Consider the following 26,491-nt stretch of genomic DNA (forward strand, 5'->3'; position numbering starts at 1 on the left):
AAAATCAAGCCAGGACAGAAACATAGCAAAAAAAAAAAAAAAAGCAGCAGTTAAACTCTTGGGCATAAGCTTCATCTATCAGACAGCATAAACAACTCATTGGAAACTTATGAAAAGAAGCAGGTCTTCAGTTTCCACAAAAACACTATCAAGATGGTGAAAGATGCACCCCGGGGCCCATGATGGAGAAAGGATGTAGTTGTGACTCTTCAGAGCTAAAGTACAGCATCTATATTCTTGATTCATGCCCTATAAGCAAATGTACAGTCTGTGGAGGAGATTACATGTTTGCTTTTATATGTGACTGTTTTCGTGGTGTATGTGCACTTAATACATTTGTTCATAGTGCAACATTTTTTTCAAACCACATCTTTACACTAAAGCAGTGATTTTTCAAATAGTGTGCTGCGGTACATTCATGTGCCATGGAAGTCTGGCAGCAAGTTATTTATTTGTAGAGCCATTGGGAGAGGTGAGCTCCTGGCTGGCCGTGAGGTGTGCCTTGACAATTTTTGTGCCTTGGTGAGATGAAAAAGGCTGAAAATTGCAGCACTGAAAGAAGCTGGAGCAGCAGCCCCTCTCCTGCTCATTAGCTGATTGCTAACTTCTGTTGAAAGAAAACAAAATTTTTATTCTGCATCTCCCCCCCTGCCCCAGTTTAGGGTGACCGGCCACCCTCTTTTTCCAGGTCATGTTCTCTTTTTTTTAGCCTAATGTCCTAGAAAAGAACTTAAATGTCCTCTGTTTCCCTGTGAGGGGCCCCCTGCAGGCAGCACATAGCCTTCTTGTAATTAAGTTATATGTAACAAATTATGTGTAATATAGTTTCAAATTTAATAATAAGTAATGTAGTGTTTAACAACATGATCAATACAGGTGGGACCTCGGTATCCACTCACCCCTATACAGGGCCCATCTTTAAATGCCTTGTAACAAGGAAAAAAAAAACACATCAAAATCCAATTCTGCAGTTATGACATCTGGTCACACTGCCCCAATTTTAATTCTGATGTGTTTAACTCATTATTTTGGACAGCATATATATTTTTGTGGTGCATCATGCATGATGAAAATGATGAATCTGTGAGGGTAAATAGAATGCTAGATGCAGGGTAGTGGCAGTGAGATACAAGTATCTTCTTGTCTCTGTTAAGGTTGAAGGAACCTTGGGTGTGTCCCAGTGTAGAGCAGGGTGCACAAAAACCAGCGGACATAGCAGAGTCTTTGAATTAGCTGTTGTATATTTGGGCGAGGAGTCACACATAGAGTAGTCAAAGCAGTCCAGGTCATATACATTGAATATAGCAGTCCCGAGTTACATTATCCAAGTCAGTATCCACAAATCACAGTCAGTCAGTCCAAGGTCATTTACAGCATATACACACACAGTTATTCGATCCTCAAAGTCTCAGGCATCAGTTTCACAGTTTACACCTACTGCACTGGTGGAGCTGCAGACCAAGGTTTAAGTAGTCTGAGCACTCAATCAGAGTCTGCTCAGTTAACTAGGAATATATATAATATATATATTTAGGAATATATATTTTTTATTTTAAATTTTCTTACTACACCTTATATTTACATTATATTTACATTCCCGTACGCGAAAATCCGTTACATTACCAGTTTTATCTTTGTTTCTTATTAATACAATGTATTATCTTATCTAACTTACATCTAATATACAATTGTTACCTAGTATTAATTGAAAAATGTTGCACAAATGTTTCAATTTCCAGTTTTCTGTCACGTTATTGGAGCAGTTGTTCCCTGGTCCCAAGGCTAGGTCCCCTGGTCCTAGTTAGCTCAGTTAACTAGGGTGTGGCAGGCACAGGTGCAGTGTAATTCTGCTGACTCAGCTGCCTGCAACTTTCCTGGAACCAACTTGTTAGCTTTGTCTCTGGCTTTGCCTGAAAAGAGAGCTAACAGTCTCCTGCGCTCCCTGGACATCTGGTGGGCCACTGTGAGATACCAGAAGCTGGACTAGATGGGTCTTTGGCCCAATCCAGCAGAGCTCTTCTTATGATGAATTGATACTCGTGTTGATGAAGTGCAGAGCTAATGTAATATTAAATTATAAAATGAAAGTTGGTTTACAAGTACAGTATTATGATGAATATTCCCTAGGTTCATGGAAATGTCTTCCTTTTCTAGGCATTCTCTGACTACCTATGAGCTGCTCCTTGCAGTTGTGAAACCTCACCCCTATCAACCAGCTAGGAGCCCAATCCTGTGTACTCTGAAGTAAGTCCCATTATAGTCAGTGGGGCTTACTCCCAGGAAAGTGTGGACAGGACTGCAGCCTCAGAGCCCAATCCTGTGCCTGTCTACTCAGAAGTAAATCCCATTATAGCCAATGGGGCTTACTCCCAGGAAAGTGGGAACAGGAGACCAGCCTCAGAGCCCAATCCTGTGCCTGTCTACTCAGAAGTAAGTGCCATTATAGCCAATGGGGCTTACTCCCAGGTAAGTGGACAGGACTGCAGCCTCACCCCCAGCCTGCGCCAGGGAAGTCCACCTTTTCAATCAACACACGCAGCCTGCTGGTCTTTGAGCGTCCCCTCCCTGCAAACTCTGAAGCGTGGCCACGCCTACTCCATATGAGGCCATGCCCCCTCCCCACAAGCCCCGCCCACACGCACACAGGCCCCGCCCCGGCTCTTTCTCCTGGTTTTCGCCTCGAAGTCCCTCCCCTTTCGCCTTCCCTCCTGCTCCCGCGCGTGCCTCCGTTGCTCGGCAACCACTGAGCTTCCCTTCCAACCGGAGCCATGTCGGAGGAGGAGGAGGCGGTGGCGGAGGCCGAGGAGATCATTCGCTGCCAGAGGATCTTCCTGAACCACCTGGACACCTTTGCAGGCAGCAACATCGGCAAAGTGAGGGCGCAGGGCTGAGGCAGGGCTGGGGCGGCTGTGGGGGCTGAGAGCCCCATCCTAGGCGCGTCTCCTCAGAAGTAAGTCCCATTATAGTCAGTGGGGCTTACTCCCAGGAAAGTGTGGACAGGACTGCAGCCTCAGAGCCCAATCTTGTGCCTGTCTACTCAGAAGTAAGTCCCATTATAGTCAGTGGGGCTTACTCCCAGGAAAGTGTGGACAGGACTTCAGCCTCAGTCCTAAAGCCCTGTAACCATCATCAACTGATGAAGATAAGTGCCAAAATGCATCTATCAGTTGTGCACTAGAGACAACTGAACATCTGGGCAGATGAAACTGTTCTTGCTTGATGCCTGAAAATCATCAGAGTAGGTGATGGCTGCATGGATTTGTGGAGAGAGTTCTGTAGATGAGGTGCCCCCACCAAGAAGGACCTGTCTCTGCTAGTAATAATGACTAGCAAAATGTCTGACCCTTATGGTGGGTGCAGTGTATGTGTCCATATGAGAGAGGTGATTTAAGAACATAAGAGCCCCGCTGGATCAGGCCAAAGGCCCATCTAGTCCAGCTTTGTAGCATTTTGTGGGGCTCTTTTTAGGGGAGGCTGAGCCACCCAAAGTCAGAGATGAAAACAGTTCTTTTTCCTTCAGTGCAGTAAATAAACTCCCACTCCAGTTTAGCACTTGACTTTTCCCCCTAAGAATGAAAGTAAAGGTTTTCAGTTCAAGAACACCATTAATGTGACTTGCTCACTGCTGTTGCTGATCTCAGCCATTGAAAAACAAGTCTGTGTCTGTCTCCATAACTTTGCACCTTTTGTTGCATAGCCTCATCTGGGGTGTTCTGTTGCTTGGTCCTGGTTTGACATTACAGAATGTTGGTATTGGCTTTTAAAAAATAAACATATAAACAGACAAAAGTAGACAATTAACAAATTGTTAATTGATCACATTTTTATCTCGTCCTTTCTTCAACTAACCCAGGGCATATATAAGGATTATCTTCATCCTTACAACAGTCCTGGAGGTGAAAGAAAGCTGAGATACTAACTGATGCAAGGTGACATCCAGTGAACTTTGCATCTCAGTAGAGATTTGAAGCCACATCACCCTGAACTGTAAATGCTGTTGCAATTCTGCAGTTCAACATATCAGACTAATGCAAGGATCCCTGTGTGGCACAAGGGGCCACTTGAATTTCTGATGCCATCTTGGCCTCCAACTGAATATTGTGCCAGTATCCACATTGATCCTTTTAAGGAACACCATCAGATTATGGTTTGTGTAGCAGATGGCCTAGGGAATGATCTGCTGGAATATTATGCACCAACTTTGCTGAAGTTAAGCAGGCCTGGATCTGACTAGATCTAGATAGGACACCATCTGGTTACCCCATGTACATCAGCTTGAGCTCTCTGGAGGAAAGTGGGATATCAACATAATAATAGTTGGTTAGCTGGCCCCTGAACTGTACCCATGTGTGGGGATAGCATGACTGAGTACTTTGATCCTCTTGTATAAAAGCTCCCTCTACATAGAAAATTAGATCATTGGTCCTTTCTTGTACATTTAAAGTATTTAGCCAGCTGTGTTGTTGGAGCTTCTTTGGATGAAATACCAGAGGAAGAGGAAGAAGAAGATGAAGGACGATCAGTTGTTGAAATTTCACCTACTAAACCAAAGGAAGGAATATATCAAGTAGTGGGAACTCTTTCAAAGGAAGAGAGTAAAAAACCAGATTTTGCTCTGGAAGCATATACAGTAAGTATAGTTTAATGTGATAAAGTACTTAGTGATACAGGTGGCCCCCTTTGGAATTTTTTGAACTTCAGGAAAAGTCACTAATAAATCAATGATATACTATCATTCTAACTTGATATCATTCTAACATTATATCATACAGGCCCAAATCCTAATACACTTTCCAGCACTGGCATAGCTGTGCCAATGAGACATGTGCTACATTCTGCAGTTGCACTCATGGAAGCCTCCTCAAAGTAAGGGAATGTTTGTTTCCTTACCTAGGAGCTGCATTGCCCTTACGTCACTGCTGGAAAATGGGTTAGGATTGTGCCCACAGTCTATGTGAGCATTTGATAAGTTTCAAACATTCTAATCCCAACTCTGAAGTCAGAACATGCCCCATTGAAAACAATAGGACTTGAATTCGTTCCAAACAAGAGTCAGTCTACATGTTCATGAAAGCCACAAGCTGTTCCTTTTGAAACTACTTAAGCTTTCCTGCCTATAGGCAGAGATAGCTAGAGGGGACAATATTACACGGGGAAGGAGAAGACTCTGGCTACCTTTCTTCTTTCCTTCATTGTTTATTTCTACTTTCTCTCTTGCTGTAAGTTTGAGGTGCCAGGACATTGGTAACAAGCATATCAACTGGTGAGGCTGGTGGAGATGGTTTTTCTTCTTTCTTAACAGATGTACTACTCTGTTGGTACTTGCTCAGGCTTTCAACATGAGGGAACTTGAACTGGAAAGAATTATCAATGGAAACTACTCATTAACAAATGCCTGTGTGTCACAAACTACATTGTCCTCCCCCACCTCAATTCCCAGAATAGTGTTGCAACTAAAAAAAAAAAAGTTTGCAAGGCTTTTGTTTTTCCCCTTTATAATAAAGTGCAGGATAAATGGATAAACATGCATGTGGCACTTTATACACTTAATGAAAAAGAAAAAACCTAGTGGGGCAGGAAGACTGATGATGGAACCAGCATTTGTTTCCCTATTGTGTATACCTATTGTGCAAATTCTGAAGGAGGAAAAAAACCCAGAATCAAGCTGCATGTGAAGAATCTGAAGTGACTCTGTTTTTATATAATGACCTTCATGACCTCTCCTACCTAAATTTGTGCAATGAAGGCACATGCAATAGGTAATGGGTCACTGAGACTCAATGGATGTTCATCAGATCTTCTTTAATGGAGTGGGAGTTACCTGCCTTACAAATCATAGACAGAAAGACTTCAAAGCATCTTATACTTTTCAAGATCAATCAAAATGACAGTTGTTATAGAGCTGTCCAAGATTTCAAGTGTGGTATAGCTCTTTCAGGATATTTCCTGCCTTGGATATTGATGCATCATTATGTCAACCCTTTCTATGTGTGCAGAGGTAGAATTCTGGGGAGAAGTTTCTAACCTTTTCCTCTGATATGCTAGGTTGGTTTGTGCAAGGGAATTTTGGCTTTCCAGAAAGCTGTCCTCTGTTACAGTGTTACCTGCCTGTTGAGCATTTTACTATTAAAGACATGGCACTCTTGATAGATCCTTATATAATCTGGGCAGCCCATGTCTTCACTAAGTTTGGAAAATGGTTGAAAACACAGTGTTGAAATAGGGAAGCAAATCAATTTCTCCTTATCAGAATTTTTGATTTTAGACACATTCTCGAGAAGAGCTGCTAGCTCGCCTGTTAGAATGCGATGTCATTATTTATAACATCACTGAAGATGCAAAACAAGTTGAAGAAGCAACTTGGGCAGCTACAGGTCAGTATAATTTGTTCTTCCCCTAAACCAGATGTGAAACATATAAATAACCGGTTCTATCTCAATTGAAAAGTGGGTAGTAGGTCTGTTATGGTCTAAAAGTCTGGGAGCTGAATGACAAAAGCTGCAGTTTAGCTCCTCAGCCATGGACTTAACATGATGGTTTTTAGGAAATCTTATATCTATATGATGTTTAAAAGAACATACTTTGGTTTAGCTCCCATCTGCAAAGTTAGCCATGCACAGTGAGTGACAGTTCACCCAAATGATTATGCCAGTTGAATGGTTTATTCCAACTGCCCAAAGCATGTTGGTTGTGCATTTTGTAATATCTGTTTTTGAAATTAGTTGATTTGCCTCTTTGTGATTCAGCTTATGTGATGACATGTGCAGCTTAATCCAGTGCCCTGCAATTGGTTCCAAATCCCTCAAACCATTGATAATTGCCCAGTTCAGCTATTTGATGGGTAATAGTGGGAGGTGGGACTGAAAACAGACCCTTTAATGTCCTTCCTAAATAACTGATCAGTGCAATGACTTTTTTTTAACAAGGATGTGAGTGTGTGCATCCCTGAAGGCTTGATCCAAGGAGAAACCCTTTGCCCAGCATCTTTTTGTGCTTGTGGGTTCTTATCTAGCTATGGATGCACACATGGAAACCCCCAGCTGGATTGTGTAGAGCTCTATGTTTAGTAAGACTCCTTTCCACTGTTAACCCTGAAAATGTGGGGCAGCCCCAGAAATTTTCTTAGATGCAAGGAAATGCCTTGGGAGAAGAAGGGGAGTGAGAAGTTCTAATATGAATTTAAAAATCAGAATGAATGCATTATATACTGTTTAACACTGACCTTAATTTGGGGGAAGATGAGAGTTTTTCCACCTAGAACATGGTAATAGTTTAGTTAGAAAAAATATTATATTTATGTTAAAACATGGGGAAGTGTAGAGTTGGGTTGTGATAATTCTAACTTAGATTGGAAGCAATAGGCTTCAATGGTAGCATTTGTTGGTAGAATTGGGGATTATTCCAATAAAGCTTTTATTGGCAGTTTCTCATTCGATATCTCAGCATAGCAAAAGAACAACCTTGGGGCGCTACAGTATATGAGGCCAAGGAAGTTAGACCAAGCCATAAGCCACTTAGGGGTAGGAGAGAAAACTCAGAATTTGTATCCCAATCAAGAAAATGTAATCTGTTTAACTTTGGGCACAATCCTAACCAACTTTCCAACACTGACCGAGCTGCAACGCAGCCCCAAGGGAAGGTAACAAACATGCCCTTACCTTGAGGCCCCCTTGACTGCCTCCCCGCTGCAGGAGGCAGTGCACTCCACATTGGCACAGCTATGTCAGTGCTGGAAAGTTGGTTAGGATTGCGCCCTTTGACTATTAACTCATGCACTGTAATGTGGTTCATTATAGCACTGAATGCTGAGGCAAAACAATTTGAGAAGCAAAAAGTGTTCATTCTACTATCAACAATAATGACCTGGGCACGGAGCAAGCCTCTTGATCCAGTGAGTGATGGAGAAAGTGATCATCTTCTGATATTTATTCATTTTAGCAAGTAAACTTGCATATATATTATTTGCCTTCCTGTGGTTGTGAATGTATCATATGTTTTCATTTCACATAGACGCATAGACGAACAAGCCTTGCTGAGGGAGAATCAGCTTGGCTTCTTTAAGGGTAAGTCTTGCCTCACAAAGTTTTTAGAATTCTTTGAAAAGGTGAACAGGCATGTGGATGCGGGAGAACCCGTGGACATTATATATCTGGACTTTCAGAAGATGTTCGACACAGTCCCTTACCAAAGGCTACTGAAAAAACTCCACAGTCGGGGAATTAGAGGACAGGTCCTCTCCTGGAATGAGACCTGGTTGAAGACCAGGAAACAGAGAGTGGGTGTCAATGGGCAATTTTCACAATGGAGAGAAGTGAAAAGCGGTGTACCCCAAGGATCTGTCCTGGGACCGGTGCTCTTCAACCTCTTCATAAATGACCTGGAGACAGGGGTGAGCAGTGAGGTAGCTAAGTTTGCAGACAACACCAAACGTTTCTGAGTGGTGAAGACCAGAAGTGATTGTGAGGAGCTCCAGAAGGATCTCTCCAAACTGGCAGAATGGGCAGCAAAATGGCAGATGCACTTCAGTGTCAGTAAGTGTACAGTCATGCACATTGACGCAAAAAATCAAAACTTCACATATAGGCTAATGGGTTCTGAGCTGTCTGTGACAGATCAGGAGAGAGATTTGGGGAGATGCTGGACAAATCGATGAAAGTGTCGACCCAATGTGTGGTGGCAGTAAAGAAGGCCAATTCTATGCTTGGGATCATTAGAAAAGGTATTGAGAACAAAACATAATATTATAATGCTATTGTACAAATCAATGGTAAGGACACACCTGGAGTTTTGTGTCCAGTTCTGGTTGCCGCATCTCAAAAAGGATATAGTGGAAATGGAAAAGGTGCAAAAGAGGGCACCTGAGATGATTACTGGGCTAGGGCACCTTCCTTATGAGGAAAGGCTACGGCGTTTGGGCCTCTTCAGCCTAGAAAAGAGACACCTGAGGGGGGACATGATTGAGACATACAAAATTATGTAGGGGATGGACAGAGTGGATAGGGAGATGCTCTTTACACTCTCACATAACACCAGAACCAGGGGACATCCACTAAAATTGAATGTTGGGATAGTTAGGACAGACAAAATAAAATATTTCTTTACTCAGTGTGTGGTCAATCTGTGGAACTCCTTGCCATAGGATGTGGTGACGGCACCTGGCCTGGATGCCTTTAAAAGGGGATTGGACAAGTTTTTGGAGGAAAAATCCATTACGGGTTACAAGCCACGATGTGTATGTGCAACCTCCTGATTTTAGAAATGGGCTATGTCAGATGCAAGGGGGGGCACCAGGATGCAGGTCTCTTGTTATCAGGTGTGCTCCCTGGGGCATTTGGTGGGGCCACTGTGAGATATAGGAAGCTGGACTAGATGGGCCTATGGCCTGATCCAGTGGGGCTGTTCTTATGTTCATTTATTTGAATGGTTTGGGATAGTTCAGCAGAACAGTTGAGGCCTCAGTATTTCTCTGGTGCTTTTTTTTGAAACATAACTTGTTTATAGTGCAGAAAACCGAGCTTAAATTTCACTATTTCATACAGTGGGTTTTCAGTTAAATCATGACACTTAAAATGTATTCGATCTGTTTTTAAAAAACAATTGTTTTGTTTAAGCAGTTTAAAAACTGAAACATTCATTCAAAAGGTCTTATCAAAACCAACAACCACAAAAAATAATGTTCCTCCATTAGGAAGATCCAGAAATACCTTTCACTGAAGAAGATTATCGCCGAAGAAAACCTCACCCGAACTTTATGGATCACATTAATGCTGAAAAAACCATTATGAAACTTGGCAAGACAGTAAGTATTTATGGAAAACATATGGTTTTTAAAAGAATATAGGACATATCAGCATTATTTACTTAAGTGGTTCATATTCTACCTTTTGGTTTCTCAAATTGTGGGGTGCAGCCCCTGATATGCCTGGCAACAGGTAGGGGTACCTTGAGGAATCTCGCCATCTGAATTATCTCAATTTCAGCACAGGGGAAGAGAGCATAACAATCTTATTCTGTGTAAAAGTAACAGCTCAATCTTAATTAACCTTCTATTGCATCCTGCAGTGAGAGAGTGGTCACGGAGACCTCCTCAAGGTAACAGTACATTTGCATTGGCACTGGAAAGTTAATTAAGATTGGACTGCTAGTGTGTCAAAGTCCGTTGAAATCACAGCCCAATCCCGGGCTACTCTCTTTACCTGGGGGAAGGGGATGGAAATCCCTTTCTCCTAAGGAGCCACCGGTGGCTGCCCGGGGCACACAGAATGCGGCGGCAGCCATTTTTGGCACTGCTGCAGTCCCGCACCCTGGGCAGCTCAGGGTTGGGCTGTTAAGCAATAAGCAGTGTTTTTACCCACAACTGTCTAGCAGTGTAGCCCTTTTCCTGTCCTGGTCTCCCATAAAGTCCTAGGATTCTAGGGAGCTGCAGTGGCTCTTTCCCCCTAAATATTCCTCTTCTGTGAAGGCACTGCCTATAGTTTGGAATTTCTTTTGCCAGGATTATAACGCTTTGGCAGAATTGTCTTTTGGGTTCTCACTGATAACTGAATGAGCAAATGGTGCCTGTCTTGGAGAAGAAGGCAAAGGCAAAACTACCCCAAGGGTTCTTGTTTCACTATTTTTCTGTCTCACTTCTCTATCTCAAGAATGACAGGAAGAAAGTTTTAGCTCAAAGGACTGTCCTGAGAATGAATTTGAATAAATGTTGTAAACCTTGCTGTATTTGCAGTGCTACTCCATTTCGGACCCCTCATTTTTGTTTTCGTTTTTCCACAGACCAAAAGCAAATTTTCCACATATGTTGTTGCTTCAGGTGTTCAGTATGGAGGTGAAGAAAGAATTCTGCACTACTTTTTTAAGGCAGGTGTATATCAAGGCAATCTGAATGATTGTTAATATTGCAGAACTTTGTTGGGGAAAAAAAATGCAGTGCATTTAATATATCTTTGCATGTTTTGCTTAATCAAACTGTTTCTCGTCAGTAAGCATTATGACCTATTTAATTTAAGCAAAACTTTCTCTTTGCATACCATATGTCACAAATAATGGACAGATTCAGCCTTATCTCAGGGTTACCACATAAATTTTCTTTTTGGCAACATTTCCAAAGTTACGGATTTGCAATCAGCAGACTTGCTAACCTTCAAAGACCTGGCTCTTAGCAGAGCTGTAAGACGTGTCTGTATATGGAGGCTGTGCCAATTCAGGCATGTGACACTGAGCATGGGTTCCATGCCTCCCGAAGCATGAAATTTTTTTCAAATAAAATAAATTCGGTTTCAGGGAGCCTGCTCATAAGTCATTTTGTGTATAAGTGTACTAATGCCCCAGTCGCTGTTGCCATAGCTGTCAGATTCACTCCAGACTCTGTCAGTTTCACTCAAAACATTCTCAGTTTCACTGTGGAGTCATGGAAATGTCCCTGGGTGGCTTCTGCACTCATCAGCTTCAGCTATAAACTAGAAGTCAGATCTGAAAGTGTTGTTTGTAAGTTGACTGTCTGTAATATTGGCAGTTCTGTATATGAAAATGGTTTGAGGGGAGAACTATAGAATTCAGATCCTGCAAAACATGCGAGTAATTCAACATTAGGAGAAAGCCCATAGCTCAGTGACAGAGAACCTGTTCATGCAAATGATCACCAGTTCAATCCCTCGCATCTCCAGGTAGGGATTCTAAAGATCCCTGCCTGAAATCCTAGACAGCTACTACCAGTCACTGGAGACAATACTAAGCTAGATGGCCTGACAGCCCAATCCTGAGCTGCGTGGGGCTCTGGTGGTGCTGAAAATGGCTGCTGCCGCATCCTGCACACTTCGGGGAGCCATGGGCGGCACCTCAGGAGAAGGAGACCTTTGTTCCCTTCCCCCGGGTAAACGCAGTAGCCCCGCAATGCGGCTACTCGATTCGCCATGGACCAGAAGGTCGGCAGTGAATCAGATGCCTCTATGTTGGGTAGTGAGCCCAACGCGGAGGCTTTGGATCCAGTGGAGCTTCCTCCCCGCCCTCTCCCCGCTTCCCTGGAATGTCTCCTCCCCGTGTCCACTTACCTCTCTGCTGCTCAGCGGTTTATGCGACCGCCGAGCAGTGGAGCCTGGGTGCCCACCTCGTACTAGCCCAGCACCAGCCAGCGGTGGGCTACCACCGGTGCTCGCCCAGCACTAGGGCTTGCAAAGGTGCCTTATGGCACATTTGCAACAGTGCGTGCTGGTGATAAGCTGGCACGCTGAGCTCAGGATCAGACTCTGAATCCTTCAGTTTAAGAGTCATCATCATGAGGAAAAGATGCCTCACAGATCATACTACAGATACATACTGAAGTTACTCTGTAATTTATTTTCAGTTATCTTGGCTTGGTGACACTCCTGCAATACCAATCTTTGGAGATGGAAGAAATTTTGTTCCAACCATTCACATACTCGACTTAGCAGCGTAAGTATAATTTTTAGCCTCACCTTACTTAGTACTGATAAATGAATTTCTTCTAGTATTATGGAATTCAGTTGTATGAACCATGTTTCTTAATGAATGAAAATCAAGATCAGGCTGCCACCCCTTGTATGCTTTCCTAAGAGTAAGCCCAATTGAAGACAGTGGGACATTTATGAGTAGAAAAGCTTAGGATTGTGCTCTCAATTCCATATAATCTAAATTTATCTCTGCCTATCAGTGTCTAACACAAACCTTTGCCTGTCTTCTCAGAAGTAAGTCACATTGACTTCAATGGGAATGACACCTAGGTAACTGTGTATGTATAGGATTGCAGTCTTTAGAAAATTAGTTATATTTAAACATTTGTTTTGTTTTGGAGACATCTTGGAAAGTAATGTTTCTTAAAGTTATAAAGGAAATTGAAACATCAGTGTCTTTAATGAAATTCTGACTTGCATGAATTGTAGAAATTCAAAAGGCAATGTGTGTATACAATAGTTTCAGATAATCAACATGTGAAACAACATGTGGAGCAACATGTGAAAAAAAAACCACCAAATAATTCAATGTCACAATTTTTTTGTTGCTATTTTTTCAGTCACTCTGATCCCAAATCATGCCTATTGATAGGATGTTTTGGTACATCCTCAAGTAACTTTTAAGTTGAGCTGGGGGGAGGCACATTTCTTTATGTACCTCTTCTACCTTTTTTTGTCTTGAGGTTCTATCAGAGCCTCAGTGACCCTTCTATGTGGATCACCCAGATCATCCAGTTTTATGGGTTTGTCTCGGCTGAGATGTAATTGGGAAGGCATCTCCTGTGGAAGATAATGCAGAAAGACAAAGCAAGATGCCCCACAACACAGAAAGCAGTTCTGAGCTTCAGGTCCAGTACACTGGGTCAAACTGTACTCTCTGTCAGTGGGTCTAGCCCAGATCATTCCATATTTGCTCTGCAGCAGTCCAGTCGATTTTTAGATTACATTTTAAAGAGAATATGCACTGCAGGCATATCTTATTGCTGGGATTGAAGTCCAGTAATAATCATTATCAACTCTTTTCATTAAAAAGTTATTATGAAGGATAGAATACATGCTTTTGAGAAATTCTTTGATTCCTACACATAAAATACCATACAATAATTCTGGGCTGCTTATTAATTGTACATCATGTTAAAAATTCCATGATTGATTATTATGTATATGTATCTTTTTTGCTTTACTGCAGAGTGCTGCAGAATGTAGCAGATCATAAACCAAGGACTCATTATCTGATTGCAGTGGACGAATCAATACAAACACTGGGTGAACTAGTGAGGGTAAGGCAGTTTTAAGATGTCTTTACTGTCTGGTTTCTCGCCAGAATACTTTGGTGCTTATTTATGTATTTTTGATTATTTAAAATCGGAATCTTTGAATTGACCTCTACAGCAGATTGGTCAGTGTAACTCTAAACAGAGAAATACTCCTGTGGCACCTTAAAGGCTAATAGGTTTATCATAGAGTAAGATTTGTAGTGTGTGTGTGGGGGGGGGGGGAAGAGGCTGTTCTTTACTCACACATTGAAGCAGCAGTAGAGGACACCTCTGCAGGGCTCCCCAACATGTGGAGAATGACAAAAAAAACTATTGCAACCCACTTCTGGTTTTGTGATAGCAAACTAGAAGTGGGTCTTGATCGTTTTTATTTCATTCTCCGCATGTTGGGGAGCCCTGCGGAGGCATCCTCTGCTGAAGGCTACTGAAAAAGGCTACTGAAAAAACTCCACAGTCAGGGAATTAGAGGACAGCTCCTCTCCTGGACTGAGAACTGGTTGAAGACCAGGAATGGGCAATTTTCACAATGGAGAGAAGTGAAAAGCGGTGTGCCCCAAGGATCTGTCCTGGGACTTCAACCTCTTCATAAATGACCTGGAGACAGGGTTGAGCAGTGAGGTGGCTAAGTTTGCAGATGACACCAAACTTTTCTGAATGGTGAAGACCAGAAGTGATTGTGAGGAGCTCCAGAAGGATCTCTCCAGACTGGCAGAATGGGCAACAAAATGGCAGATGCGCTTCAATGTCAGTAAGTGTAAGGTCATGCACATTGGGGCAAAAAAATCAAAACTTTAGATATAGGCTGATGGGTTCTGAGCTGCCTGTGACAGATCAGATCTTGGGGTGGTAGTGGACAGGTCGATGAAAGTGTCGACCCAGTGTGCGGCGGCAGTGAAGAAGGCCAATTCTATGCTTGCGATCATTAGAAAAGTTATTGAAAACAAAACAGATAATATTATAATACCATTGTACAAATCGATGGTAAGGCCACACCTGGAGTATTGTGTCCAGTTCTGGTCACCGCATCTCAAAAAAGGCATAGTGGAAATGGAAAAGGTGCAAAAGAGAGCGACTAAGATGATTACTGGGCTAGGGCACCTTCCTTATGAGGAAAGGCTACGGTCTTTGGGCCTCTTCAGCCTAGAAAAGAGGCGCCTGAGGGGGGGACATGATTGAGACATACAAAATTATGCAGGGGATGGACAGAGTGGATAGAGAGATGCTCTTTACACTCTCACATAACACCAGAACCAGGGGACATCCACTAAAATAGCGTGTTGGGAGAGTTAGAACAGACAAAAGAAAATATTTCTTTACTCAGCGTGTGGTTGGTCTGTGGAACTCCTTGCCACAGGATGTGGTGATGGCTTCTGGCCTGGACGCCTTTAAAAGGGGATTGGACAAGTTTCTGGAGGAAAAATCCATTACGGGTTACAAGCCATGATGTGTATGTGCAACCTCCTGATTTTAGAAATGGGCTATGTCAGAATGCCAGATGCAAGGGAGGTCACCAGGATGCAGGTCTCTTGTTATCTGGTGTGCTCCCTGGGGCGTTTGGTGGGCCGCTGTGAGATACAGGAAGCTGGACTAGATGGGCCTATGGCCTGATCCAGTGTGGGCTGTTCTTATGTTGCTTTTTTGTGTGAGTAAAGAACAGCCCCTTGCCCCCCCCCCCCCCCGACAGTAGCGCAATCCTGGGGATTGGGAGCCCAATCCTATGCATGTCTACTCAGAAGTAGGTTCCACTGCAGTCAATGGGGCTTACTCCCAGGGAAATGTGGATAGGATTGGGCTATGAGTCGCTGCATTCCCCCCTCCCCTTCACTGCATTCCTCCCTCCCCTGCCAAGGTTATAATTTATAACCTTGGGAGTTTTTCTCCTGAGGAGTTTGAGAACCCCTGCTTTAGTCCAAAGAGCTTGTGTCACTGGACTTCTTTTGTGTGTTTGTTATAACAATCTAACACAGCTACTTCTGTGGAATTTGTAGTCATATGCAGTTAGTTTTCATCCAGTAAAAACTGGTCCTGTTTACAATCCATAAAAGCAACACAATCAGTTGCTTTTCAGTTATAGTACAGAAAAGAGGTACAGCATTTCTGTTATGTGCCATGCAGAAATATATTCTTTTCAAGCAGGTGGAAAACAAACACTCAAGTAACTATGGAAGGGGAAGGGGCATTCCACACATCTACTATAGCCAATTGTCTTCTGAACCCAGGGTTACAACATCTTTGGTGATAGGACTCAGCACTGGTCCTTGATCAATCCATTTGCATTTGTGGACTACTTCTAGCCATGTGACAGTTTATCTTTTGTGATGAATTGGTAAATGTGGGTTGAACTCTGAAGTACTTACCCGGGAATTATCTGAATTTATCTGAATATATGTAAAGTTCATTTTCTCTTCTTAGTTAATTATTGGATTAAATAGCAGTTAGTGATTATCACTAAGCTTCATAAACTTTATTTGCAAGAACAATACCTCTGAAAGTCATATAAACTTCATTCACAAGGCTATCCAGCACTGTAGATTTTCAACCTTATTTTTAAACTCCATAGGGCTATGCATCAAGTTACAGCTTGAGGCTGGAATCCAAGATACAAAGATGCAAACTAATTTTACACTTACCAGCATGTCAGTTTCTGTTCTGTGTTCAACACTTTAAAACAATAATACTATTTCTGAGGATTATCTCATTGTGCTATGAACATCAGTTATGTGCCTGTGTACTTTGGAGTAAGTACTACTGCATTCAGAGGTCTTATTTACTAATAAATGTACTTAGGATTGCAGCCTTAGGCTTTGGCAAATTTATAAGCTCTGTATTTTCCAAGGATATAATTTATGCCATACTCAAACTCCCCATGAGATTTGGCATATGGGGGCAGTAGAGGACTTTCAATATTATCTGTTTAGATCCTTTCTGCACAAATTGTCGGAGGAGGTCTGTTTGAACTCATGCTAAAATTGTATCTTATTGGTCAATACAATATAAAATTGACTAGCTGAATAACAAGTTATGTTAATTATAAAGAAGATGGCTCAGTTTGCTATGACAGCTGCCAAAAATTGCAGCAGTTTTGTACAAAGGAATGTGATGTGGTATTAAAGGGACCGTTCTGCATGAATATTCATTTTTTTGTACTGTGCTGTTTTTGTTGATGCCAGTCTGTTTAATATTTGGTTCTTACTGGTATGGCCTTATTACTTAAAACATTTTGTATACTGTCTCTATTCCTTCTCCTGTGTGTTTGATCATTTAAAAGCACTGAAATGTAAACTTGTGGATTGCTTTGTCCTCTAACAGTGTATCAGTAGAAACGTTGGTCCTGGAAAAATACTGAAGATTCCAAAAGAAAATGCTTTTCTAAACAAAGATTTAACAGTATGTAGATCTCTTTTGACTCTTTTATATTGGTGAAGGATAACAGCTCTACTTAGCACTAGCAGTATGCTGAAGAACACGGAAGTGACATGTAGTGCAATCCTATGCATTTTTATTTGGAAGTCAAGTCTCCCTGCAATTAATGGGGCTTACTTCTGTATAGATATGCATTGTAACCATAGTTTTTGCAGAGGGTTTACAGACTGAGAGCTGAGTTGACTAATGAATGCAGAATACAATGCCAGAAAATTGAATTGAATTTGGTTACATTTTAAATCCTACTCTTCCACCAAGGAATTCAGTGCTGTGCAGCTGGTCACCTCCACTCCACCTTTATCCTTGCAACAACAATGCAAAGTAGGGTAAGCAGAAATATGGTTATTAGTTTGTGAAGTCACCCAGTAAGCTTTGAGGCTCAGTAGGGATTTGAACGTGCTTCTCCAATATATCCACTATACTGCACTGGGGAGGAAAGACCCATACAGTACAACAACAGCTCTCAGTAGGGTAATAGTGAGAATATCAAGTTATTGACCCTTCTCATGTATTAATACCAAACTAATTAATCTCAAAATCCCAGAAGACCTTGAAAAATGGACAAAAAATTCTGACCTTCACCCTTGTAACATTTTGAGTGTTGATTATTTTCATTGTTACTTTGTAGTAATGCTGATGGAAGGAAACAGGTGAGAATGTATTAAACCTATTCTAAAACATCTGCATTGAATATCAGTATGACTTCAGGTTCAGTTAAAGGTCTTGGTTTTGACCTGTAAAGCCTTTGCCCAGTTCTCAAGGAACACTTTCTCCCAGGTGATCCCCTCCAAGTTTCAAAATCTGCTGTGGGTCTCTTCAGGGTCCATCCTCTGATGAGGTACACTTATTTCTACAGGAGCAAGTCTTTTTGTTATTGCCCCAGAGGTTCCTTGAGAAACCCATTTGCCTCTTCTTTGGCTTCCTTTTGGAAACAATAAGTTTCCAACCAGTCTCAACCAGACACATTCAGCTAGGCATCTAGAAAACAAAATTGTTTTATTCATGAGACTGCTGCTTTTCTTTTACAATTCTTCTACAATTGTTGTTGACATAGCTTTGATTAGATTTGTTTTGTTCTTTTACTATTTACTATCTTTTACTTTTATTATTATGCACACCACCTTAGGATCCTATGTTAAACAGAGGTTTATAAATAATGTTAATAATAAATAATACTATATTAATTGTTGAACTTCCTTTAGCAAGCACATTTGGATGAATTACTTGTGAATCTGCGAATGGAAGCTGTGTTTTTGAAAGAGAATTTCAACATTAAGTGGGTTGCTCTATCAGGAGTGGTGGAAAATATTGACCAAATTGTCAATGAATACAAGCAAAGTCGAGGATTATTGGTAAAAACAGCCTTTGTGTTATTTTATAATTGACATAGTTTGCCATAAGTATCTACAAGTAAAAGCCAGAAATGTTCTGAAGTCACTGCACCCGAGTCATGAGTCAAGTTGCATGTCGCTGACCCCCTGACTCTACTCGCAAGTCATAACGGGCTGCCACTGCGACTCGGCTTGAGCCGCTTATAGAGTCGTTTTGACTCAAGTCCAAGTCTTAGGAGAAAATGAATTGCTGTGCAAGTCAGGTGCAACTCTGCAGAAAAAAGTGAGGTCCTGGTAGGGTGTGTGTGTGCATTGGAGTTCTCATTTAATACTCCCCTGATGTTCCCATCCCATCTGCAGTCAGCAGTGTGTTGAAGTCCTTCACTTCAACTACCCTTTTCATTTCATTTCTGTAAACAAAAGTTGTGCTGTTATTTGAGTGAGTGTAGAGTTCACCTCTTCCATCCATTGGGCTCCCCCTTGTCCAGAAATAAAAATTATGCCATCCATCCTTTGTCCAATAGTCTGCTCCTTCCTAGATGGACAAGAAAGCCTGCTCCCTTCCCCATGTTCTGGTTGCCCCTGCCTTCTTTTGGTTCCTCACCCCAGTCTCAGGCAGCCTTCTTCCTCCCCTCCACCCCCCCAGCTCTCACCTGCTTGAACCAACCTATCCTCCTTCCACATCTGCTGCTCATGCTAATCTGAATGCCTGCTCTTGGATCGCTCCATGAGGTCTTTTGCACAACTCAGAAGTGGTGAGAAAAATAATAAGCAAGCACATGTAGACACAAAACTGAGTCACAAGAACAAAAATCATGAGTCTTTGTTACTCAAGTCTGTATGTTTCATGACTCTTTTCCGGGTCAGGATTCGAGTAAATTATGTGCATCTCGAGTTCCCGTGACTTGTAGAAAATGCATGTTTTCACAACTTGTCGAGTCATAAGGACTCAAGTGCCCATCCCTGGTAAAAAACCTTGCAGAAGTGCATGAGATATGTTTATAAAATGTACACTATTTTTCTATAAAATATTCAAATGGTATTAAAATTGTTATGAACTGTTTGAAGAGTTGTGTAATAATAATTGCACGAAATTGATTTAACCATATGTTTTACTTCTGGTCATGGAACAAAGATCAAGTTTTTAAATAAATGCTTGTTCATCTTTTTTTCAGCCAGTCAAAATTTGTATACTTGGACCTCCTGGAGTAGGGAAGACCTCTATTGCAGAAAAACTCTGCAAACATTACAAGGTGCACCACATTAAAATAAAGGATGTGATTGCTAAAGCCATAGAAAATCTGGTAAGCTGGTCACTATTGTTATTGGTAGTTTCATTACTTTGGAAGTAATATGAAGGAGAGAAAAGAGAGAAAACATAATTAGCATTGGATGCAATTAAGAATATTCACAGTGTATAATTATTTCAGTATAAATAGTGAGATATTGATAGACCAATTGACAAATACTGAATTTCACTTTATTTATTTATTTATTTATTTATTTATTTATTTATTTTTTTATTTTTTTATTTATTTATTTATTTATTTAAATGATTTCTATCCTGTCTTTCCTCTGCTGAAAGCAATGCCCAAGGCGGCTTACAATTTATAGATTAAAAAAAAATACAACAAAATAAAAAGGAAATAAAACGGGCGGGGAAGACAATGAACCGCTACAGAGACACAGGAGGCCCACAACCCAAATGCAAAATGGAACAAAAATGTTTTAAGGCTCGCCGAAATGCAATGAGGGAGGGGGTAGGGAGTTCCATAACTTTGGCGCCACTACTGAGAAGGCTTGCCCCCATGCCTTCATCCCCCTAACTTGGGAAAGGCAGCACTTGCAGGAAAGCCCCCTCAGATGACCTAAGAGGGTGGGCCAGAATATTTGGGAGAAGGCAATCCCTCAGATAATCTGACCCCAAACTGTGAACTGTAGGTACCATTCTTTGGTAAACAGATCATAAATATAAAATAACAAGATGGTCCAGTGATCCAAGTTTCAAATCAACTTGAAGATATTTGTGATCATGTTCCAGCCAAAGTTAACTCCACTGTTGGAATCACTTGAACTTAAAAGTGCTTAGCTTTGACTGGATTGTGCCCTAACAGCTCAATCCTAAACTTCCTTTCCAGTGCTGCAGGCTACAATGGCCTGCACTTGATATGACCTCCACTGTATCCTGTGGGGCCAAGGAAGCCACTGGAGGTCTCCTCAGGGAAGGGGAAATTTGTCTCCTGACCCTGAATAAAGCCCAAGCCCCCTCAATGGAGCTACTCAAGTCTGTGCCAGCTAAATCACTTGTGCAGACTTGAGAAGCTTCCAAGTTCGATTTGGAGCATAGGATCTGGCAGAGGAGGCCTCTGTTGGTTCTACCCCCTTCCAGAAAGAGGAAAAATATTATTTTTTCTTTTGGATTTTTAATAAGCAAATTACATTTTTACTCTTTGCTTGCCTAATCCATGTTGATGGGTAATACAGATGGTTGTCATGTCTTATGACTTGCAGGTACTACTGTGATTTGATTTTGAATAAGTAGTCTTGGAGTTCTGTCTTAAGAGAGTTTTTTCCCCCCAGATAGCCCCTCTCTGCCTGGTTTCTGTAGCATGGGACAGAACTATCAGCCCCCTTGCCCTGTTCAGCTGTTGACTCGGTAAAAAGTAAAAGGAAAGTGCAGGAAAGGGAGTGTGAGCCCCTAACCACTAAGAAATACTTCCCTCCATCAGCATGCCTTCCCCTGGTACCTTCTCAATTACAATTTGTATTGAGATTTGATGTTTACATTTACTCAGAGACAACTGGAGAGATCTGTAATGATCCAAGACTCTGCTCTTATAAGTAAATCCATTGAACACAGAGGATCTCACTTCTGGACAAACCTATACAGGATTGGCTGCATGTTAATGGAAGAGATGAAGTGAGATCTGATCTGAGATATGTTTTCCTCTTGCTGAGGACAACTGTTACCTTAGGGCCCAATTCTGTGGAGTGTATGGTGGCTCACAAATGGCACGCACTGTTGCAAACGTGTAGTAAGGCATGTTTGTGGGTGCTAGCACCAGTGCTCCACCAGTGCTGGGCTAACGCCAGTGGAGCACCAGAGCTCCACCGCTTGGCAGTCACGGAGATGTAGGTGGGAGTGTGGGGGGAGGAGGCATTCTAGGATGGGGGAGGTGGAGGGAGGGTGGGGAGGAGGTGTTCTGGGGAGAAGGAGTGGGGCAGGAGGGAGGCAGAACCAGTGGAGCTTTGTTCCGCTGGATCCAGAGCCTCTGTGTCAGGCTGGCCGCCCAACACTGAGGCTCTTCATTCTGTGCTCTTCACCGAGGCTCTTCATTCTCTTCATTCATTGCGGGGCTACTTGGTTTACCCAGAGAAAGGGGACAAAAGTTCCCTTCTTCTGAGGAGGAGGTGGTAGCTGCCTGGAGCACACTGATGCAGCAGCAGCCATTTTCTGCGCTGCTGCAGGCCTTTGTGCTGGGCAGCTCAGGATTGGGCTGTCAGTCAATAGACAAGGGCATGGCATAAAAGCAATTACTGATTTGCAAGTGCTGGTACATCATTCCAGTATGTGCAGAGTGTCAGAACAAATGATCCTTCAGATAGCAGATCTAGCTAAAGAGTAATTCATTGTGGTTACCAAATATGCATCAATTATATATTCAGTGGTCATTGACTTCCCCTGGGGGCTGGGGATAAAAATGGGCCCTGTTTGGCTGTACTTGTTGTAAGAGGCGACTAAACAACCACCAGGTAGATAGGACTCATCAGGCTGGGAAGGCAGCTCATCTGAGAGAAGGAAAACTCTGATCCCAGAGCTCCAATGCCTTGTGGCCACATCCAGTTATGGAAAAGGCTTCAGGAGTCAACCTCGATGCAAAATCCGGAGCCGGAGTCCCTGAGGCAGTTCATGGCTGAACACAGTCATGTTCTGGCAACTCCTGCAACGCCGCTGGAACCAGCCATATTGGCCTCTGCCTTTCCATTGGACCATTTCAGTGACGTGGAGAGGGGGGATTTGCTGCATGGGTAACAGTCTATCCTCCATATCTACTTTACCCAGGCTTCGCGCACTGGAGAGGACACTGTTCCAGAACCACTATTCAGAGCGCGATACCATAGTCTTCTGAGACTGAAGGATGCCTGTGCTGGTCATTGACTGGAGAGGTTGTGTGTGACAACTCATTAGTGGGAAGTGGAAGGTTAGTGGAACATCCTTTGGAAGTTGCACTGCTTTAAAAGTTGAAACATCTGAATATGTCACGTTTATAAGAATTACTATCCCAAATCCTTCAATGAAATGCATGATGTGTACTAGACTCAAGGGCAGCCAGGTCAGGCAGTGGCCAATGGCCCACCTGGCCAGGCCAACCCCAAATCCTCAGTACTGTTGCCAGTAGTAGTGCCCAGTGCATCAATGGGGACAGTCGGGCAGATTGTTTGGTGTCCAGTGCAGGACTTTGCACTAGGGCTCATAGCAACATGGTTCAACACTGCCTAGGACTTTGGTTTTGTGCAGGAGGCAAGTCAAATCTAAGGTGGTGTTACACTGAAGTAGCTTTGCACTTCCCATGGTTTGCATTCCTGTTCCAAGTTGCTTACTTTAGAGTTGCTTTAACTTTTCTGCAGCTGAAGCAAAATTTGGCCAATATTTTTCTAACATGTCATTTTATTTATCCTCCCTAGGAGAAAATTGTAGCTCCTAAAGAGGTGCCAGAGACCGAAGCGGCTGAAGAGGAGGAGGAAGAGGAAGAAGAGGGAGAAGAAGAAGGGGATAATGTAGAAGAAGCACAGGAATTATTAGATGCAATTAAAGAAAACATGGAGCAAAATGCAGGTAAATTACATCAGCAGTGAAGGGTAACCAAATTCCATACATTTCACTTGTGCGTCCGTTTTAGATACAGTAGGCCTGCCTTATCCTTGGGCTTGTCACCCATGGATTTGAATATCCTAAGTAGCACTTTGGCCATCAGGCGCTCCCTCCCTAAATGGAAGCTGCCCCCACAGGCAGAAGAAGTGTTCCATTCACAGAGGACATTTCTGTTTGCTAATGAAGTTTCTGTCAAGAAGCACTAGTTCAGGTGTGTCAAACATAAGGCCCGGCGGCTGGATGCGGCCCCCAGAAACTTTTTATCTGGCTCTCAGCTGCTGAGTAGTGCTGAGGTGTTACTGCTTTTCAGCAACCTACATGAAAATTGGGGACCCCAATATCTTGAAATATGATCAAGATTTGGTATTTTCTGTCATTTGCAGTTAATGAGTTTTTTTTTTCTTTGTGAGAACAAGATGCTGATTTCTGGCCATCAGCTGCTTAAAGATGTCAGTTTCTGCTTAATGACCACTTCCGGCCCTCAGCAGGTGCCCTGAATGCTAACTTCGGCCCTCTGTATAAAACGAGTTTGACACCCCTGCACTAGTTTATAGTGCTGTAAACCAGCGGTCTCTAAAATTGAGACTGATATGCTCCGGGAAAAGCATCCTCGGTGCGACTGGCGCTTACCATGCTGCCGGGGAGCCTTTGTTCTCTGCCACCGATCTCCTCCAAACTGCAGCCCAGACAGCCTCGTTTGCCCAGAAATCTGGGTGCAATGGCTGCTGAGGTGACAAAACCTGGACCCTGTTCTTGATAGTACCCTGTGTACCCTATTCTTGATAGTCCAATTTAGCTCCCTCTCAGTTGTGCTCCAGATTTTTCTAAGGGTGTTTTTGGGTGAGGAAGGTGAGCCATTGGGCAGCCCAGGTCTGGGAGGGGAGTAGGACTGGCCTCCTGAATTTAGACCATATCCCAACCCCCATCACTGACTCAATTAGCCTTACACAGGGCTCTAGGATTTGCACCAGTGATTTCTCTGGTAAAAATCTCCCAGGCTAGGGCATTACTTGGGATAAGAGAATCAAGTTGCACATGTCCTAATCTGCACTGAATACAGTGCAGGCCACTTGGCCTTCCTATTTTAGTGCAGGTTAGAATTGGGCTGCCCGTCATGCTACAATGTGACATTATTTGTTAGTAAATTTCTTATTCTGGGTCTCTTCCCTGACAACTGTGCATAAGAAAGATGATGCTTGTTTGATAATGGATGCTTCCCTTTAAAATTAGGTCGTCTGGATGATAACTATGTGATTAGGTTTATGAAGGAAATGCTAATGTCTATGCCTTGTAAGAATCAAGGGTATGCTTTGGATGGGTTTCCAAAAACCTATGACCTGGCTAAAGATCTTTTTAATTGTAAGTATTATACTCTGTAGTGTTTATTAATATGCAGTGTGACCCAAGTAATAAATGTGCTATATTGCACTTAGTCCAGAGTATCTCCTTCTGGTTCATAAGCTACACTAGAATAATAATACATAGTTGGCAACCTTCAGTCTCGAAAGACTATGGTATCGTGCTCTGAAAGGTGGTTCTGGAACAGCGTCTAGTGTGGCTGAAAAGGCCGATTCGGGAGTGACAATCCCTTCCACACTGGGAGCAAGTGCAGTCTGTCCCTGGCCTGTCTCCCTGGCTATGGGCCTTCCTTCTTTGCCTCTTAGCCTCAGACTGTTGGCCAAGTGTCTCTTCAAACTGGGAAAGGCCATGTTGCTCAGCCTGCCTCCAAGCGGGTCGCTCAGAGGCCAGGGTTTCCCACTTGTTGAGGTCCACTCCTAAGGCCTTCAGATCCCTCTTGCAGATGTCCTTGTATCGCAGCTGTGGTCTACCTGTAGGGTGCTTTCCTTGCACGAGTTCTCCATAGAGGAGATCCTTTGGGATCCGGCCATCATCCATTCTCACGACATGACCGAGCCAACGCAGGCGTCTCTGTTTCAGTAGTGCATACATGCTAGGGATTCCAGCACGTTCCAGGACTGTGTTGTTTGGAACTTTGTCCTGCCAGGTGATGCCGAGGATGCGTCGGAGGCAGCACACCGCTTTTCTTGGTCTTTATTCAAGACTTTATTCAAGGCGGTTTACATAGGCAGGCTTTTATTTAAATCCCTTATTAAATAGGGATTTTTACAATTTGAAAGAAGGTTCTTTCTTTCAAGAACCACTACATTCAAGGTGTTTCATTCCGATCTGGCTTCACATTCTGGCCTCCATCCTCCCACACTCAGAGCAGATGGAAATAGCTCGGCTTCAGCTTGTCAGCTGCTTCAAGGTCGCACAGTGCCAGTGGCCTCGAACTGGCAACCTTGTGGATGTTATCTTCAGGCAGACGGAGGCTCTACCCTCTAGACCAGACCTCCTGCCCAGAGAATATGATGACAGAATATGATTACAGTGCAGACCCTGCTTCAGGAATCCTTCAGATGTCATACTGAACTCCAGAGGCAGGAACCTCTGAAGTTCTTCAGTGCAAAATCACTGAGCATCCCCAGTTCTAAGACCAGATATGCCCCTCAGCCCAACCTACCTCACAGGGTTGTTGTGGGGACAGAAAGGAGGGAAAAACAATGCACACCACCCAGAGTTCATTGGAGAAAGGGCAGTATAAAAATCTGAAAAATAATGTTTCTATGGTATCTGTAGGGAAACACATTTGTTGTAATGCACAAGAGGAGCTTGAAATCACAAGTCCAGCTTAGGGCACAATCCTAAGCAGGTCTACTCAGAAGTAAGTCCCATTTTGTTAAATGGGGCTTACTCTCAGGAAAGTGTGGTTAGGATTGCAGCCTGAATTTTTTTTTTTTTTTTTGGGGAGGGGGGAGAGAGAAAACTGCTATGAAGATCAAAAAGGGGGGAAGGAAAGATCCAAGTCTACTGCTTATGGGTTTTGATCTGAAGTCTTTCCTTCAGCAGGGGTGCAAAATTCTAGGCTCTAGAGGAAGTAGTTGAGGATTTCTTCTGGGAAAAGAAACCTCCAAGTGTAGCATGGACAGCTCAGCTAATTTCTTAAGTAACAAACCTCCCGGTAGAGGAGAAAACTAAGCAGACCTTAGTGGAGAGAAAACTGGCTCTTTTCAAAAATGGAGATTTCTACTGGGACAGAAACCTCAAGACATCTTGCTG

At 42.8% G+C, this 26,491-nt stretch overlaps 1 protein-coding gene across 2 annotated transcripts in view; it reads left to right on the forward strand.

Annotated features, from left to right (window-relative positions):
* The first annotated feature begins 2,759 nt into the window (after positions 1 to 2,759).
* The window catches only part of AK7 (adenylate kinase 7), a 31,646-nt gene continuing 7,914 nt past the window's right edge, over positions 2,760 to 26,491 (forward strand). The window contains exons 1-13 of one of the 2 annotated variants that reach the window (XM_066612223.1): positions 2,760 to 2,873; positions 4,445 to 4,630; positions 6,266 to 6,374; positions 7,797 to 7,891; positions 9,689 to 9,799; positions 10,774 to 10,857; positions 12,341 to 12,429; positions 13,657 to 13,747; positions 17,054 to 17,131; positions 18,370 to 18,519; positions 19,674 to 19,802; positions 23,185 to 23,335; positions 24,602 to 24,730. In XM_066612223.1, the coding sequence (XP_066468320.1) occupies positions 2,769 to 2,873; positions 4,445 to 4,630; positions 6,266 to 6,374; positions 7,797 to 7,891; positions 9,689 to 9,799; positions 10,774 to 10,857; positions 12,341 to 12,429; positions 13,657 to 13,747; positions 17,054 to 17,131; positions 18,370 to 18,519; positions 19,674 to 19,802; positions 23,185 to 23,335; positions 24,602 to 24,730 (1,507 nt within the window). In that variant the 5' untranslated portion in view covers positions 2,760 to 2,768. The remainder of the gene's footprint in view (positions 2,874 to 4,444; positions 4,631 to 6,265; positions 6,375 to 7,796; positions 7,892 to 9,688; positions 9,800 to 10,773; positions 10,858 to 12,340; positions 12,430 to 13,656; positions 13,748 to 17,053; positions 17,132 to 18,369; positions 18,520 to 19,673; positions 19,803 to 23,184; positions 23,336 to 24,601; positions 24,731 to 26,491) is intronic. The other variant, XM_066612224.1, reaches the window with a different exon arrangement.

Source organism: Tiliqua scincoides, chromosome 1 (assembly GCF_035046505.1).
Source record: "Tiliqua scincoides isolate rTilSci1 chromosome 1, rTilSci1.hap2, whole genome shotgun sequence".
Taxonomy (NCBI): Eukaryota; Metazoa; Chordata; class Lepidosauria; order Squamata; family Scincidae; genus Tiliqua; species Tiliqua scincoides.